The sequence below is a fragment of the Trifolium pratense genome, linkage group LG5, assembly GCF_020283565.1.
Source record: "Trifolium pratense cultivar HEN17-A07 linkage group LG5, ARS_RC_1.1, whole genome shotgun sequence".
In the NCBI taxonomy this organism is placed as follows: Eukaryota; Viridiplantae; Streptophyta; class Magnoliopsida; order Fabales; family Fabaceae; genus Trifolium; species Trifolium pratense.
The window spans coordinates 57611944-57626897 of NC_060063.1; the positions used below are offsets into that span (position 1 = coordinate 57611944).

Here is a 14954-nt window from a genome sequence, read left to right on the forward strand (position 1 = left end):
GTCCTAAAAATGAATCTCTTAATTATTTGGTTATGAGTTTCTATCTCTATTTTTTTTTGTTACAAATTTTCTATCTCTAATTAGTGTGGTGTATTAAAAAATATTTGTTGGATGTCCCGTAAGTTTAGTTTAGTCGGTAGAAATATTATATTATATATGCAAAAAGTTAGAGTTCAAATTCCGATCATTTCACTTATCCAATTTAAGAGTAAAATTTCTAATCATTAAATAAAAATGTTGAATGTGGAAGATACCTTTACTTTACTCAAAACAAAACTAAACTAAAACCATGAAAATTTCAAAGCATTACTCATCTATCTAACTCTTGAACAATAATTCTAGCATTTTTTTTACAACAAAGAATCACTTACAAAAAAAAATTGAGTTGAGAATCGATCCTAGGATCTTAGCGACTTTTTATTTTGTCAAGTAGTCTAGTAATTAAATATTTCACCATTAAGATGAATAAGTGGAATGACCGGAGTTCGAACCCCGACCTCCTGCATATAAAATTCAATATCACTGTCAACTGAACTAAACTCACGAGACGGACCTCTAACGACTTTAATTCTAGCGTTTTTAACAGAAAAAGTGTCAAAATTAATAATTAACTAAAAAATTACAAATAAAAAACTTTTTGCCTACAAGTTCAACCGTAATTTGGTCTTATAATTTTTTTATTTTTTGCCTACAAGTTTAACCCTAAATTTGGTAATTTATTTTTAGTCAAACCCTAAATTTGGTAATTATTATTATAGAACTAAAAATCATTGATTATTTGTTTAAAAAAAAATCATTAATTTTTTATCCCAATATTACTACAACAGAGATTATTTTTTTATCCCAATATATGTACTAATAAGCACTATGCACTAAACTTGATACCTTAAAAAAAAAAAAAACACTAAACTTGATAAATAATAATAAAAAATAAAAAATATAAATAATAAAAGTTTGTCTACACTTCCAAAAAAACAAATATAAATAAATTGTGAGTGTGTTTAGAGATTAGGTTGTTGTTGTTGTTGTCACTCTCTTGTTCTTCTTCCTCTCTGTGCGGCTAGGGTTTTCATTCACTTCACTATCCCCTTTCCTTTCTTCTTCTTCCTTTCCCTAATTCCTTCAATCCCTTTTCGATCTGAATATTCTTCTTATGGATTTCATCTCCTGTTAGTATCAATCACCAAAAAAACCAGATAAAAAAACATTGAATAACAAGGGTTTTTTGTTGTTATTTTGTTTGTGTTGAAAATGGCGACAATTAACCCTTTTGATTTGTTGGGTGATGATGCTGAAGACCCTTCACAGTTGATTGCTGCTGAACAACTGAAAGCGGCGGCGGCACCCAAAAAGGGGACTGAACAAGGCAAGCAGGCTGCTCCTAAGAAGGCAGCCCAGTTACCTTCCAAACCCCTTCCTCCTTCTCAGGCTGGTTAGTTTTCAATTTCATCTCTATAAAGTTTTAATCTTTTTTGTTTTTAGGTTATAAAAATTTATTCTTTAATTTAATTTCTATCTGTTTTTTGTGTTATGAAATGTGGGCTTTTGATGGTTTATTGTATTGTTGTTGATTGTATTAATAGGTTTTATGATTTATTGATTCATTAGTGTTTCAATAGTTTTTCATTTCATTCACATAAAAATTGATGCTTTTCTTATGTAGTTATAATTTGGGTGATTTAATTTATCTGTATTTTGTTGTAGAAAATGTGGGCTTTGATAATTGTAATTGGTTTATTCTTTTTGTTGACTGTGTTTCATTTTTGGTATATAATTATGGATTTATTAGTTTATTAGTTGTTGTCAATGATTAGTATATGTGGTGGGATAGAGATTGTTATGAATCTGATGACATAAGTGTTGTTGTGTTCACGTATGTATGTGTGTGTGTTGTTGAACATGCCTTTATTATCTGATGTGTATTTGATATACTTGGGATGGTTGTGTTATACTACTTTCGTCCATGACTATTTCAAAAGTGAGGTTTCTTTTTTGAAAGTTAATAAATGCAATTTTGTTTACTTTTGTGATAACTAGAATTGGAAGATGAAATAGTTTGATTTGTTAGTCTAACTATTCATTCCTCTGGTATTGGTGAACTTTTTATGTAATTTCATGCGCTGTTACATTGATTGTTAAATTGACATTGTGTAGATGATGTTTATTGTGTTGCTTTCCTTTCTTATATGTTGATGTTGATGTATTTCTTTTCTTTGTGGTGATAGTGAGGGAGGCCAGAAATGAGCCTTCTCGTGGTGGCCGTGGAGGCGGACGTGGATTTGGACGAGGTCGCGGTGGCGGCGGTAGCGGTGGCGGCGGCTATGGCCGTGACTTTTCCAATGATGATAACTCATTGCCTGCTCCTCCTGCTAATCAAGGCTCTTTCGAAGGAGATTCTGGGAATCCCACTGAGAGACGAGGTTATGGTGCACCACGTGCTCCTTATCGTGTTGGAGGCGAGCGCCGCCGTGGAGGTTTCAGCAATGGTGAAGCTGGTGAAGAAGGCCGCCCACGTAGGACATTTGATCGCCACAGTGGAAGTGGACGAGGGTAATGTCAAAAATATTGACTCGAAATACTCTTTCGTATTAGTTTTTTTTTTTCCAACTTATTTTTCTACCTTTGCTGATATCAATTGTTCAATTTGCAGTGGTGGTTTCAAACGTGAAGGTGCTGGACGAGGCAATTGGGGAACTCAATCTGATGAAATTGCCCAGTAAGCTAAGAAGCAATTATTTATTTGTATTTATCATGAATTCTTTTGTAGATTTGTTTTTTGTTTTCATTGGTTGTGGTTGTTTATAACTTTGGTTTTATTATTAATTTTCTTAGGGTGACTGAGGAAGTGTCAAATGAGCCTGAAAAGAATGTGGCTGAGGAGAAGCCTGCTGGCAACGAAGATGCCACAGCTGAAGGAAACAAGGATGCTCCTGCTAATGAAGCTGAAGAGAAGGAGCCTGAGGATAAGGTGAATGACTATTATTTAATGCTTTCTCCAATTGCCTTGAATCTTCAGCTTTCTGCATCTCATTATCACGAGATAAACGAGATTTGTCTTTTGATTGAATGATAAATCATACAAATCAGATTCTACTTTGATTGTCTGTTAATGAATCTTGCTGAATGGTTTGGATTGCTTTTATTTATTCTAAAACAGAATTGCTTATTTGGCATGAATTGATGTTTTCGTCCAGTACTGGTTTACTTTATATCCTATTTAAAAGTTTTTGGGACTTGAGCTGTAGTTTTTATTCTTTCTTTTATGCTTTTCTGATTATTGTGTTTTATATTTGAGACTTGTATTATATATTCCGTTGTTTGTCCTTTGCTTAACGGAACTTCAACTGTGTGATAGGAGATGACATTGGAAGAATATGAGAAAGTGCTGGAAGAGAAAAGGAAAGCCCTTCAGGCACTCAAGACTGAAGGAAGAAAGGTGGATACTAAGGAGTTTGAATCCATGAAGCCACTTTCATGCAAGAAAGAGAATGACGAGATCTTTGCTAAACTGGTTAGCTTCTTCGCCCATCAAATGCTTCTAATTTGCAGTTTATATTACGTTATTGATAATGTACATAGATGTATTTATATTTTCCAATTTTCTTCCCAGGGATCTGACAAGGACAAACGCAAAGATGCTTTTGAGAAAGAGAAGGCAAAGAAGGTGCGACTATGATATTTTTTCATCTTTCATTGCTTTTATTTATCTCCATGAGTGACCAATTTCTTCTGATTTATTATCAAAATTACCTACTTCCAATATTTATATTTTCAAGGGTTACTAACTGTTTTCATTTATGAAATAAAGTTTTTGAAATATGATAATACTCCTATAATAGTGGTGGATATATGAGATGATAAAATGTGAGGAAAAACCTTCATTCTGTTAGTTGATATTAAAATTGGTGTTTTAACTTTATATCCTGTATGAAGACCATGGTAATTGTATTCCATGACACGTCTCTTAAAATGTTTCTAATGACATAACTGTGATGTTTTAATTTGTAATCAATAATCGATACTACTATATGTTATGCTTTCTCTAATTTTGCTTTTGTTATTATGTCATTAATCACCTATTTTTCTTTTCTCGTAACTAATATGCTTTTCCTTTTATGACTTGATATTCTTAGGCCTTGAGCATTAATGAGTTTCTGAAGCCTGCTGAAGGAGAGAAGTATTACAACCCAGGTGGACGTGGTGGCCGTGGAGGACGTGGCGGCCGTGGTGGTTCAAGAGGAGGAGGTTATGGTGGAAATGCTTACAGCAATGTCCCAGCCCCATCCATTGAGGATCCTGGGCAATTCCCAACCTTGGGTGGTGGCAAGTGAGATATTTCAGTACCATTTCCCCCTATCCCTTTATTTACCTTCAATTTTGGGTTTTCTTCTTTGAACTTCTTTTAAGACATTTTTTTTTCTCTTAAACTTCTTAAGACAACTTTGGTTATTGGATTCTCTTGAGTTAGAAAGTTTATTTAACATTTTGATGTAAATTTAGATTGTTCTTCATACAGTCCTTTGTAGTCTTTTTCCTTTTATTGTTATGTTTTGCTGTGTTTTGATATTTGGGGGGCTATATGGTGACAAGACAAAAAAAAATGTTTTTTTGAGTTTAGTTTTATTTATAGATTGAATTCTCAATTTTGTTGGTCTTTCTCTTTAATCCACCTTGATGATGTGATATATGATTTTTAGATATCCACTGAATGTTTTATGGAGCTAGTTCATGCTTGGCTCCTGTTAGAGAATTTAACTTTGAAATTGCTTACTTAAGATACTAAAGTAGATTATTATTTTAATAATCAATGATTTTCTTTTACTTATTAATGTTAATCTAAAAGCATTTAGATGTGATGTTATAAACTTTCCTCTTAATTAGAGATTGAGAATGCATCAGCGTGTTAAAACCGCGAGTTCAAAGAACGTTTTTGTATTCAAATAGAGCGTTTTTGTTACGCCAAAATCCCCTCATTCATTTCCTTTCTTTTTCTTAAAGCCTTCCTCTTTCCTCCCCAAACTTTAGAAAGTATTGTGGTCATTGATGATATTGTAGTCACACCAGGGTTCTAAGCCTCATCTTTTTTCGACTCGGGTTCGGGAGTTGGCTTCCCAGCCTATTGGCTTTATATAGTGCCATCACTGTTCAGTGCTGAGGGTATTGCAGTCACATGTATTCATCAATAAACAATAATCTTCATAAAATAAGCACACCTTGATGGTGACGAGTCAATGTACTTATTTCCCACTGTTCAAGTTTTCAACGAGCCACCTCAAAAATTGAAAACTTAAATTATATGCTGTGTTTGGTTTGGTACTTACTACAATTGAAAAGAATGAAACCGTCACAAAAAATATACTCCCTCCGTTTTAAAATAAGTGTGAGTGTGATCACTGTGCACATACCGACATGGTAATATTTTTTTTATTCTCTTGCATTCACATAATAGTTGTGAAGCAATTTTGATTGGTCATGGATTTACTATTAAGGTGATGGCTATCTATCTAATATATGATCCATCTACAAACGCAAAAATGGAGCCAGAGCCATCACCTGAAGAGGAAGTGCAATCATCGCATGATGTGAAAGTAGAACCATCTCTTATTGTCAAGAATGAGAGTGGGAGAATGTTTATGCTTGATTCAGAATAGTCTGTCGCATGTGTCGTGTATATTTGTTAAGAGTGTTGTTGAAAATGTATTAGAGACACTCAAATTCAGGTATAACATCTTTGTTTCTCTCATTCAATGTTCCATTTCTAACGATTTTGATGTTTACTTCAGATAAAGCAAACAAATTTACTTGATCAAATTATCTTTTCAAATACAACTCTGGTGTAGCATAATTGTACCTGACAAAATCAAATTAACTGTAGTCATGACTGCATGCAGTCGGCGATTGTGAACCGTCTGATCAAGATGAGATGATTTATATTTTAAATAGTTTTTTATTTTAATATAAAATTCTGAGTGATCAAGATCGTACGGCCTAAATCTGCTGAATGTCATGGCTTCCTTAGAATAAAAATCTTCTGTTGAATGTGATTGCTTGTATAGAAAAAAAAAAAACAATTTATGTGTCTTCATGTAAATTAAGGACAAATTAAGGTTTTCTTTGTGCCACACGGAACAAAAGCTATTGAAGATTCGGTTTTGAAGTTGCAAATTAAGGACAAGTAGTAATTAATTACTTTTATTTATAAAACCATAATAACATGGCACCATAATACAAAGTCACACACAAAAGTAAATTATATTATATATATATATCCTCCACAAGACATATACCCCAAGAAGAGACCCTGCTCTGCCTATGAAGGTTATTTATTTAGCTATAAATGTGATGTAAAATACCCTCTTAGTCACAATAATATTATTATTTTAGATATATTATTATATATAGATAGATTGATAACTGAAACAAGCCATGACTTGAATATCTCTGATCATGGAAGAGCCTCACTGCTAGTAGGTGCAATATTGTTACCATTAGAAGGACAAAAGTGATGATACGTAGGACAAAGGAAAGGATTAAGCAGACACCAATTATAGAAAATGGTACAATCAATACACTGTCCAAACTTTTGAGAATTATAGACATCATCTTCTTTCTTTGGTGTTCCAACACCCTCAGCACCATAACCATCAACAAACATTGCCACAACAAGGAGAATTAGAACAAGTGAAACAATGATTTTTCCCATAGTGATATATGAATAATAATGAGTATTTTTCTTTTCTTTTCTTATTAGTATTGTTTTGCATGGAATGTAACTGACTTCAAATCACTCAAATTTATAGAACCATTAATTTCCTTAAATTAAAAGTGAATGAATTAATTATGAGTTTGCGTGACAAATTTTTTTTCTCAAAAATATGGTATAATAGTAGGTGAAAACCATGTGGTGTGGAGCCATAGTGTTACATATTATTTCTTTTTATGATTGTGGTTTAAGGTTGACTAGCTAATTAATTGCACAACTTTAAAGGAATGAATATTATCTATTAAAATAAATGATACAGCCTAATTAAGGTGATATCCAACTCCAAGACTCCACATTCATATGGCTATGTAATGATATCTTTTATGATTTCTTGGCTTCATCTTTGTTGTTGAGCCGTGGCATATGTTTTTGGGAACCATAGTGTTAAATATTAAGGTTGACCAATTGATTATTATAAAAGGAATATAAATTAATCAACTGGTAAAAATGCCAAAATTCTAAGGTGTTGTTTTGGTTGTTTCAGTTATTTTTTTTTTGTTGATGTTTATTTTGTGTTATATTTTCGCCACCCTCAATAAATTTCCCTGATTCTGTAGCAACTAGCAAGCATATATGCATGCACACTTGTGTTTGAGTCATGATTGAAGCTTTTCAATATATAATTCTCAGTAGGTGGCAGCTTCATTTCATCAAGAATGAATTTAAAGAGAGGAAAACATATATGTATGCCCTTAATGAAAAGGAATTCTCCACAAAACAGAGGCAACAAATGTATACCCTTTTTTTTTGGTCAAAATGTATACCCTTTATTAGAGGTAAAATGGGATATTGAAAGATATATAGTTAAGGTGAACGTTTTTATGAGAACTTCAAGGAAAATTATTGATATTTGATAACTAAAATGGGATATTGAAAGATATATAGTTAAGGTGAAAGATATATTTATTAAAGGTAAAATGGGATATTGAAAGATATATAGTTAAGGTGAACCCTTTTTTATGAGAACCTTTTTATTAGAGGTCAAAATGTCTCCCTCATGTAGTTCAATCTCACAAGCAACAACACCTTATACTACAACTTTAAGGTTAACATTACAACAATAAAGGAAAATATATTATAGTGCTTGGGTGAGTTTTATGATGACTTGCTTGTGAATTTGGATTTTCAAACTAGAGCTAAATTTGGAGCAATAAAGGTTAAAGAGAAGCCATTTTCAACTAAAGCAGTGTCATTGTTTGAGAGTTCATGTTGATTTCTAATTGTGAATCATTACATTTTCAAAGTCATAAGTAGATGCAAATTCTGGTCACAGTGGTAGTGACGGTGGCATCAATGGTGGTTACTATTACAACCACGGTCCCATGTATAATCTCTTCATTATGACTCCAACAACCTTATTGGTGGATAAACAATACTTGTTCATAGGTTTTAAAAGTTTGTATGGCTTAACCTTGATCACCTTAGTTATTTTACAGGTCATGTACACCAGTTCAAGACGATTTTCGAAAGACAAGACAGCGCACATGTTACAAAGCAATAGAGTAAAAGAAAACTACCAGTGTCATCTTAGTAAAAGTATATTAGATATGAGCATAAACATAGATTTATCATTAACACAAGTTCTATACTTAACACAAGTAAAACCATTCAAGTGTATGTAAAGAATGGGATCTAAGCCAAATCTGAAACCACAGGACTGATTATGTGACATTGGTCCGCTATTTAGTGACATAATAAATCTCTTACATAAAAAGGGCAGCAAGCTGCAGACCAATTGAAATACCATCTGGTTAGGAAGAGCAGCACCCACCTTTTTGCCCAACTGGTTGTCCTTTAATCTGCACTGTTGGAGGCCTTGCATTGTTTGCGGACGGTTGGCTCGCCATTCTACATTCAAGATAAATTTACAAATCAGATAAAGTGATCGGAAGAAATCAATGCCAGTTGGAAACTGACAATGTCAAGTAGACTACTATTGGTTTGGTAAAGTTTAGTTATTCTTTTCGAAAGTTTTATGCTTGAGCCTAATTCAAAGTCCAAGTTACGTTAAACTCAGAATAATAAAGTTTTTAATATCTGCCATTCAATAATAAACAGTAAAAATTGGCACCTATCCTTGATGGCAGCAGCCATGGCCATGAAAGCCCCTTCCACATTTGTAGCATCTTTTGCACTTGTTTCCATAAAAGGAATGCCAATATTATCTGCAAATTCCTGCAATAGAGAGAAAAAAGGTAGTGTGAGTGTTCTAGAGCAGACACATGAACATTATTTGAAGTAAACATGAACACACACATGCTAAATATTATTTCCTTAATAAGAAAAGAATGTGACATGTATCAAAGGTATACTTTAGCCGTATCATATGAGACAGCTCTACTTGCAGTCAGATCACTCTTGTTTCCAACCAAAAGCTTGTTAACATTATCACTGGCATAGCGGTCGATTTCACTTAGCCACTGCTTCACATTATTGAAGCTCTCTTCATCTGTCACATCATAAACAATCTGCCAAAAGCAACAAGTTAGTAGAGAATGCAAAGAAATCCCAAAAACACCAGAGGAGTATTCTAAGTTTAAACTCTTATGTTGTAAAAAACATCACTCACAATGATTCCATGGGCCCCACGATAGTAGCTACTGGTTATTGTCCTGAATCGTTCTTGTCCGGCAGTATCCCACTACAAGAACAGATTGTAAAACAAGGTAAGAAAATATCTGTCAATACAACATTCAACCTTGAATTTCAGTGACCCATAATATGGCCTAGGAACTTAACAGCTTCAAAGATATGATGTTATGAATAGACATTACAGTGAACAACAACAAATACCTCAAAGGAAAAAACATGTTCTTTGAAAGATTAAAAGTTTAAAACATACTCCCTCCGGCCTTAATTATAAGCAAATTCTACTTTTTAGATTCATTTGAATACCAATGTATCTAGACTTACTTAAGGTCAAATACATTGGTTTTTCAATGAATCTAAAAAGTAGAATTTGCTTATAATTAAGGCCGGAGGGAGTAGTATATATTAGGCTTGATGAAAGTATAATATTAGCAAATAAAGAAGCAGAACAAAACAAATCTAAGATACATACAATCTGTAGTTTAATTGTCTTCCCATCCTGCTCAACAGTCCGTATTTTCTGCACAAAAGGATATGATATTATAAGTTCACTAGATACACAAACACAATCTCAAATGATTTCAAGCTAAAGTAAAATTGAAATGTTGTACTCACAAAATCAACTCCAATGGTGCTTATGTAGCTATCAATGTATGAATCATCCTGTAGGATATCATCATAAAGTTAATAACTTCAATTACTGTATTATGCAGCACTAATATGGAGCGTAAAGGAGTTTAAGTTAGGAGTTATAACCTTCCAGAAATACATAACAACACATAGTAACACAAGATATGAGCTTACATCACCACAGATAAAAGATGATTTTGCTAAACATCATAAATTCAAGGCACTACTGAAGAACAAAGTTAGGGAAGCACATTGATAGATTCTGGTATTTATAGAACATAATTCTATTCCTAGTAACAAAGCAAGAAATCAGAGATGACTGTGGAAAAGAAAAAAGACTTCGAAACATATATTGCTATAATTCTAGACCAAGGCCTAAGCCTACCAAAATTCCCTTCCTACTTAGGGCTCGTTTGGCCCAGCTTTTTTTGGCCCTTATGCAAACAGCTTATGCAATATAAATTAGGTTTTATGCTATTTTATAAGTTCACACTAGTGAAAATTGTAATTTTTTAAGCTATTTTATCATAAACTACCTTGACAAACTTATAATAATATATAAAAATTGCATTAGCTGTTTGCATAAGCTCTAAAAAAAGCTGGGCCAAACGAGCCCTTAATCTAACCCCCTCCCTGGTCCAGCTTCCTCCATTATATTATATTCCCTCCACCTTCATGCCATCAATGCCTACTTCCCCTGTAGATTCTATTCTTACCCTACACAGTTCTCTCCTACCTTTCTTTTTTCACAGTTAACCCCATATTGGACGCTAATCAGGCCCAGCAACAAGAAGCCCATTACACATATGCAATCTTAATCATTTAGACATAACACAATCAACGTGGAAGCTAAAAGCGAGTAAATCTTTTTGATAAAAAATAACCAGTATAAAAGAGTCGTAAAACACGGCAACATAGTAGAAACAAATAATAAATACTAAAATACTAGTATAGGAAAAGATAAACAGTAGATAGCTTACAGCAAATCTTAGAAGAAGGCATGATTTACCAACACCAGAGTCTCCAATAAGAAGGAGCTTGAACAGATAATCACTGGAAAATACAAGTTTAGCATACTTAGTTTCTCATTTGAAATTTGAAATAGACTAATAATAAGCAACCAAAGACCAACCACAATCATTTCATCAACACCATCACATATATACATGTATTTCGATAACAATGAAAGCTCATAAACCACAAGTCTTAAAACACTAAAAACAAATTAAACTTGAGGCAAACAACGTCAAGCCTATTAAAAATCTACAAATACTGATCAATATTTTGTCAAATTGTTTTAGAATATAAAGAAATAAATGAACAAATTGATGTCTTCAGTATTTACATTTTTCAAGTATATATGATGTAGAGTTATAGATAAATATCCTCCACCAATTATTAAGGAGTAATGGTAAACTCACAAAATGAAGCATAGCCCAATAAAACTATCATAGTTTGATGATTTACATAATGACATCCTAATTTAAATTATTCAAACCACAAATCCAAAAAATTGGGTTTTTTGATCATTAGAGAATAAGTGCACCTCCTTTTTAATTCAATTTAAACATTATTATGTTGAATTGTACGATCAAGTCCATGTAAGAAACAAGCTATGAAGCACGTACACTCCTAAGATGTCATGTCAGTGTGACACACCAACACATGATTCTATTGAATTATGTCATTTCCTCAAATTATTATTTGTGTTTCTGTGTCGTGTGTGGTGTCCGATGTCAAGGATCAACGAAAAAAGAGACATATGTGTATATTTATGCATGCATCAATTACTCAATTGAAATTCGAAATCAATAAGAAACAAGATCAAGGTAAACTCATCACTTTCAAAAATCAACCAATAAAAAAGAACCCAATTTTTTATATAAAGTCATGAAATCCATGATCAAGTAATAATTCACAAAGCTAATCGAGTAATAATTCACAAAGCTGATCCAATCTAGGGTTATCAAAACAAAAAATTCAACACAAATTAACCCCAAATTAAAAAACAACACATCCGCATGAATTAAACATAATCATAGCTACCCTTTTGAATAAAAAGAACGAAAATCATAAAAAGGAGTAAAATTTCTTACAATTGAAGAAAAAAATTGAAAATATCAAAAAAACGAAAAAGGAACATACTATTCGGGATTCATGACGGAGAAAGTGAAGTCGCCGGAAAAAGGTGAGTTGTGGAGGAAGAGTGATCGGATCCGGTGCTCCACGTGGAAATGGAATCGAAGTGAGAGGAGAAGAGAAGAGAAGAGAAGAAGAAGGAATGAATGAACGATGCAAAGGAAAATGAAAAGTGAATTTTTTTTGCTTTTGAATTGAAAATTGTGTGGACTTTAAATTGGAAACTTTAATACGGTGACGTATTGGGGTCGGTCTAATAATGAAATTATGTTGGATTAATAATTATTAAAATTGTAACTACTATTACTTTTGAATAAAAAAAAATTGTAACTATTATTTGGTTTAGTGGTGATTGATGTTGAACTTAATAAGGATCACAGTTTGATCCCCGCAACTGTGATTGGAAAGGGGAACCACTTGATGTCAGAACTGACCCCCGAACCAGATTAAATTAGTGATGAAAGCAAAATAAATAATAATTATTAAAATTGTAACAAAAAAAACAGTCAAAAAATAAATTGTCACAAAAAAAATAATAATTGAGTTTTGAATTTGACTATTCACGTTCAGAAATGGCAACAGCAAAAGGTGGTGGCCACGCTATGGGTTCTCATTAAGTTAACCCCAAATTGTTTTGACACAAGTTAAACCCCAAATTAAATATCTAAGCATATGCAATTATTATGTAAATACTTTTGTTAATCGTTAACTTGTTCCTCTGGATGACATGTTAACAAATCGTTAACAAATCTAAATTTGACTTTAAAGTTCTCATTTTAAGTAAATCACATGTGTATATTTGATTTTTTGAAGATAAATAATTCTGTTTTTTTTCTTTCACTAGTTCTCTATTTCTCGAGGAAAAGGGCTCCAGTGATATGAGGTTCGGCCATAAGATTAAAAAAATCTGACTAATTATTGTTTCCATCAAGAATCAAACTCGATTCTTTCAAACAATCCGTCCTAACGACTAATTAACTACATGAGTTCAATATCTTGATTAATAATCTAAATATTAGTTATCTGGAGATAGTAAGAATGAGTTTTGGAACAACCATCGTCAATAAGTGTCAGTGAAGACATTAAATCCGACTCATTACTTACACAATATGAACAAACTTCAAACCTCTGATAATAGCAATTTTCAAACCCTTCACAATAGTCCACATCTCAGCTAAGTATATCGAACATGCACTAAGTAGATTCCTTCTACCACAAACACAAAACAAACCGTGTCACAAATCACACCACCACACACTGACACACATTCCTTCTACCATGTTCCACCATCAAACCATCGTAATTAATTTTAATCTAATTCTCATATGGAGGAACCCAAAAGAAAAAAAATACTCCTTACCAACTACCGATTATAGATTTCGACTTTAACAAGCAATGCTATTACTAATGGCAACATTAAGAGCATGTTACATTCATTGTTCTTCAAATCTAAATTCTCATCATTGTCAAAAAAAAAAAAAAAAACTATAAACCAGTAGGCTGTCAAAACATATCATTTCATGTTATCCAGAACTATAATTTTGATATTAAAAATAAGTCATTATGTATATGCATATTGTATCCATAGTAGTTAATCCCGGATCCCGGAGCGGAGCAGCCAACCCCAAAAATGGGATAGCGGCATCCCGGGGAGCGGGATGGCCGGGATGGCGCTATTCATTTTTTTATTTTTTTATAAATTACATAAATAATACTATAAATATATAATTAATGTAAAACTAAACAAACATCTCAAAATCCATAAAACATTCATAAATCATAAATTCAAACCACAAATCTCAAGTCTTCAACACCTTCATCATCATAAAGTAACAAAAATTACCAACAAAAGTCAAGCAAAATAAATAAGCAAAAGTCACTTAGATTAATAAAGTAACTAAAATAAATAATCAAGTCTAATAATCATCATCAAAATCATTGTCTTCTTCATAATCCTCATCAGCCTCCACAACATTATCTTCAACATCATCTCCAATTTCTTCAACACCTTCATCCTCCACTTGTTGTATGCCTCACATAACTAGACTGCACAGTTTCTGAGATTGATGGTATTGCTGAAGATGAAGATGATGCCATAGTTGACAAATTCTAAACTATAACCGAATGAAATAGATATTAGAAGATAGAAAGAAAAAAAAAACTGAGCTTGAAGAGAAAGGAACAGAGTGGTTTAATTAGAACAACAATCAGAGCTTGAAAAAATAATCAGACCTTGAAAAGAAAAAAAAAACAGAGCTTGAAAAAAAAAAAAAACAGAGCTTGAAAAAACAGAGTTGGAAAAGTAGAGAAGAAAGAAACAGATTTGATGATGATGAAGTAGAGAGATTAGAACAAAAAAAAAACAGAGTTGATGATGATGAAATAGAGATGATGAAAGAAACATAACCAACCTTGGTGAAGTTTGGAGAGATGATGAAGCTTTGAAGAAGTTAGGAGGTGGAGATGATAATACGATGAAGCTTTGATTTTGGAGATGATAATACGATGAATTTGATTTTGGATCGTTATTTTGATGTGAAGAAAATAATAGATGTGAATTGATGCGGCGGCTAGGGTTTCTTTTGTGAAGTTGTGAACAACAAGATGTAAAATACCAAATATACCCTTACTAAAATCAATAAAATTCCCAAAAACCCATGTTTTTAAAAACCCGGTCCAATCCCGGGATGGATATACGCGACCCGCGCACAGACCCGCTCCATTGAGAACCCGGGATCCCACCGAGAAGGTGAGCTGCTCCGCTCCGAGTCTTCCCGTAGCGGTTGGCCACCGCTCCGCGCCGCGTCACCGGGATCCCACCGGGATCGCGCGC

The 14954-nt window shown here is 33.0% G+C and overlaps 2 protein-coding genes and 1 long non-coding RNA gene across 3 annotated transcripts; 1 reads left to right on the top strand and 2 right to left on the bottom strand.

Annotated features, from left to right (window-relative positions):
* The first annotated feature begins 945 nt into the window (after nucleotides 1–945).
* On the top strand, nucleotides 946–4643 carry LOC123883424 (RGG repeats nuclear RNA binding protein A-like). The gene is made up of 7 exons (XM_045932230.1): nucleotides 946–1432; nucleotides 2226–2550; nucleotides 2651–2716; nucleotides 2833–2968; nucleotides 3356–3511; nucleotides 3611–3664; nucleotides 4134–4643. The coding sequence occupies exons 1-7, from the start codon at nucleotides 1252–1254 to the stop codon at nucleotides 4329–4331; spliced, it is 1116 nt and encodes a 371-aa protein (XP_045788186.1). The 5' UTR covers nucleotides 946–1251; the 3' UTR covers nucleotides 4332–4643.
* A 3668-nt stretch (nucleotides 4644–8311) lies between these two features.
* Nucleotides 8312–12344, bottom strand: LOC123883425 (ras-related protein RABD2a-like). Its single transcript, XM_045932231.1, has 8 exons — nucleotides 12128–12344; nucleotides 10963–11035; nucleotides 9968–10015; nucleotides 9825–9872; nucleotides 9333–9404; nucleotides 9076–9231; nucleotides 8835–8938; nucleotides 8312–8611 (listed from the first exon to the last, which is right to left on the bottom strand). The coding sequence occupies exons 1-8, from the start codon at nucleotides 12139–12141 to the stop codon at nucleotides 8515–8517; spliced, it is 612 nt and encodes a 203-aa protein (XP_045788187.1). The 5' UTR covers nucleotides 12142–12344; the 3' UTR covers nucleotides 8312–8514.
* Nucleotides 12345–13871: 1527 nt separating this feature from the next.
* Nucleotides 13872–14884, bottom strand: LOC123883426. The gene is made up of 2 exons (XR_006800170.1): nucleotides 14533–14884; nucleotides 13872–14235 (listed from the first exon to the last, which is right to left on the bottom strand). It is a non-coding gene; the product is annotated as an uncharacterized LOC123883426 (long non-coding RNA).
* Between the last annotated feature and the right edge of the window lie 70 nt (nucleotides 14885–14954).

What these genes read in the sequence shown, in the direction of transcription:
- LOC123883425 (XM_045932231.1), bottom strand. An exon ending in GTGGGGCCCATGGAATCATT is followed by an intron (nt 9,232 to 9,332) that starts GTGAGTGATGTT and finishes TGCTTTTGGCAG; the next exon opens with ATTGTTTATGATGTGACAGA. An exon ending in TCTCATATGATACGGCTAAA is followed by an intron (nt 8,939 to 9,075) that starts GTATACCTTTGA and finishes TCTCTATTGCAG; the next exon opens with GAATTTGCAGATAATATTGG.
- LOC123883424 (XM_045932230.1), top strand. Translation starts at nt 1,252, where the DNA reads ATGGCGACAATTAACCCTTTTGATTTGTTGGGTGATGATGCTGAAGAC. An exon ending in CACAGTGGAAGTGGACGAGG is followed by an intron (nt 2,551 to 2,650) that starts GTAATGTCAAAA and finishes TTCAATTTGCAG; the next exon opens with TGGTGGTTTCAAACGTGAAG. An exon ending in AGAAAGAGAAGGCAAAGAAG is followed by an intron (nt 3,665 to 4,133) that starts GTGCGACTATGA and finishes TGATATTCTTAG; the next exon opens with GCCTTGAGCATTAATGAGTT.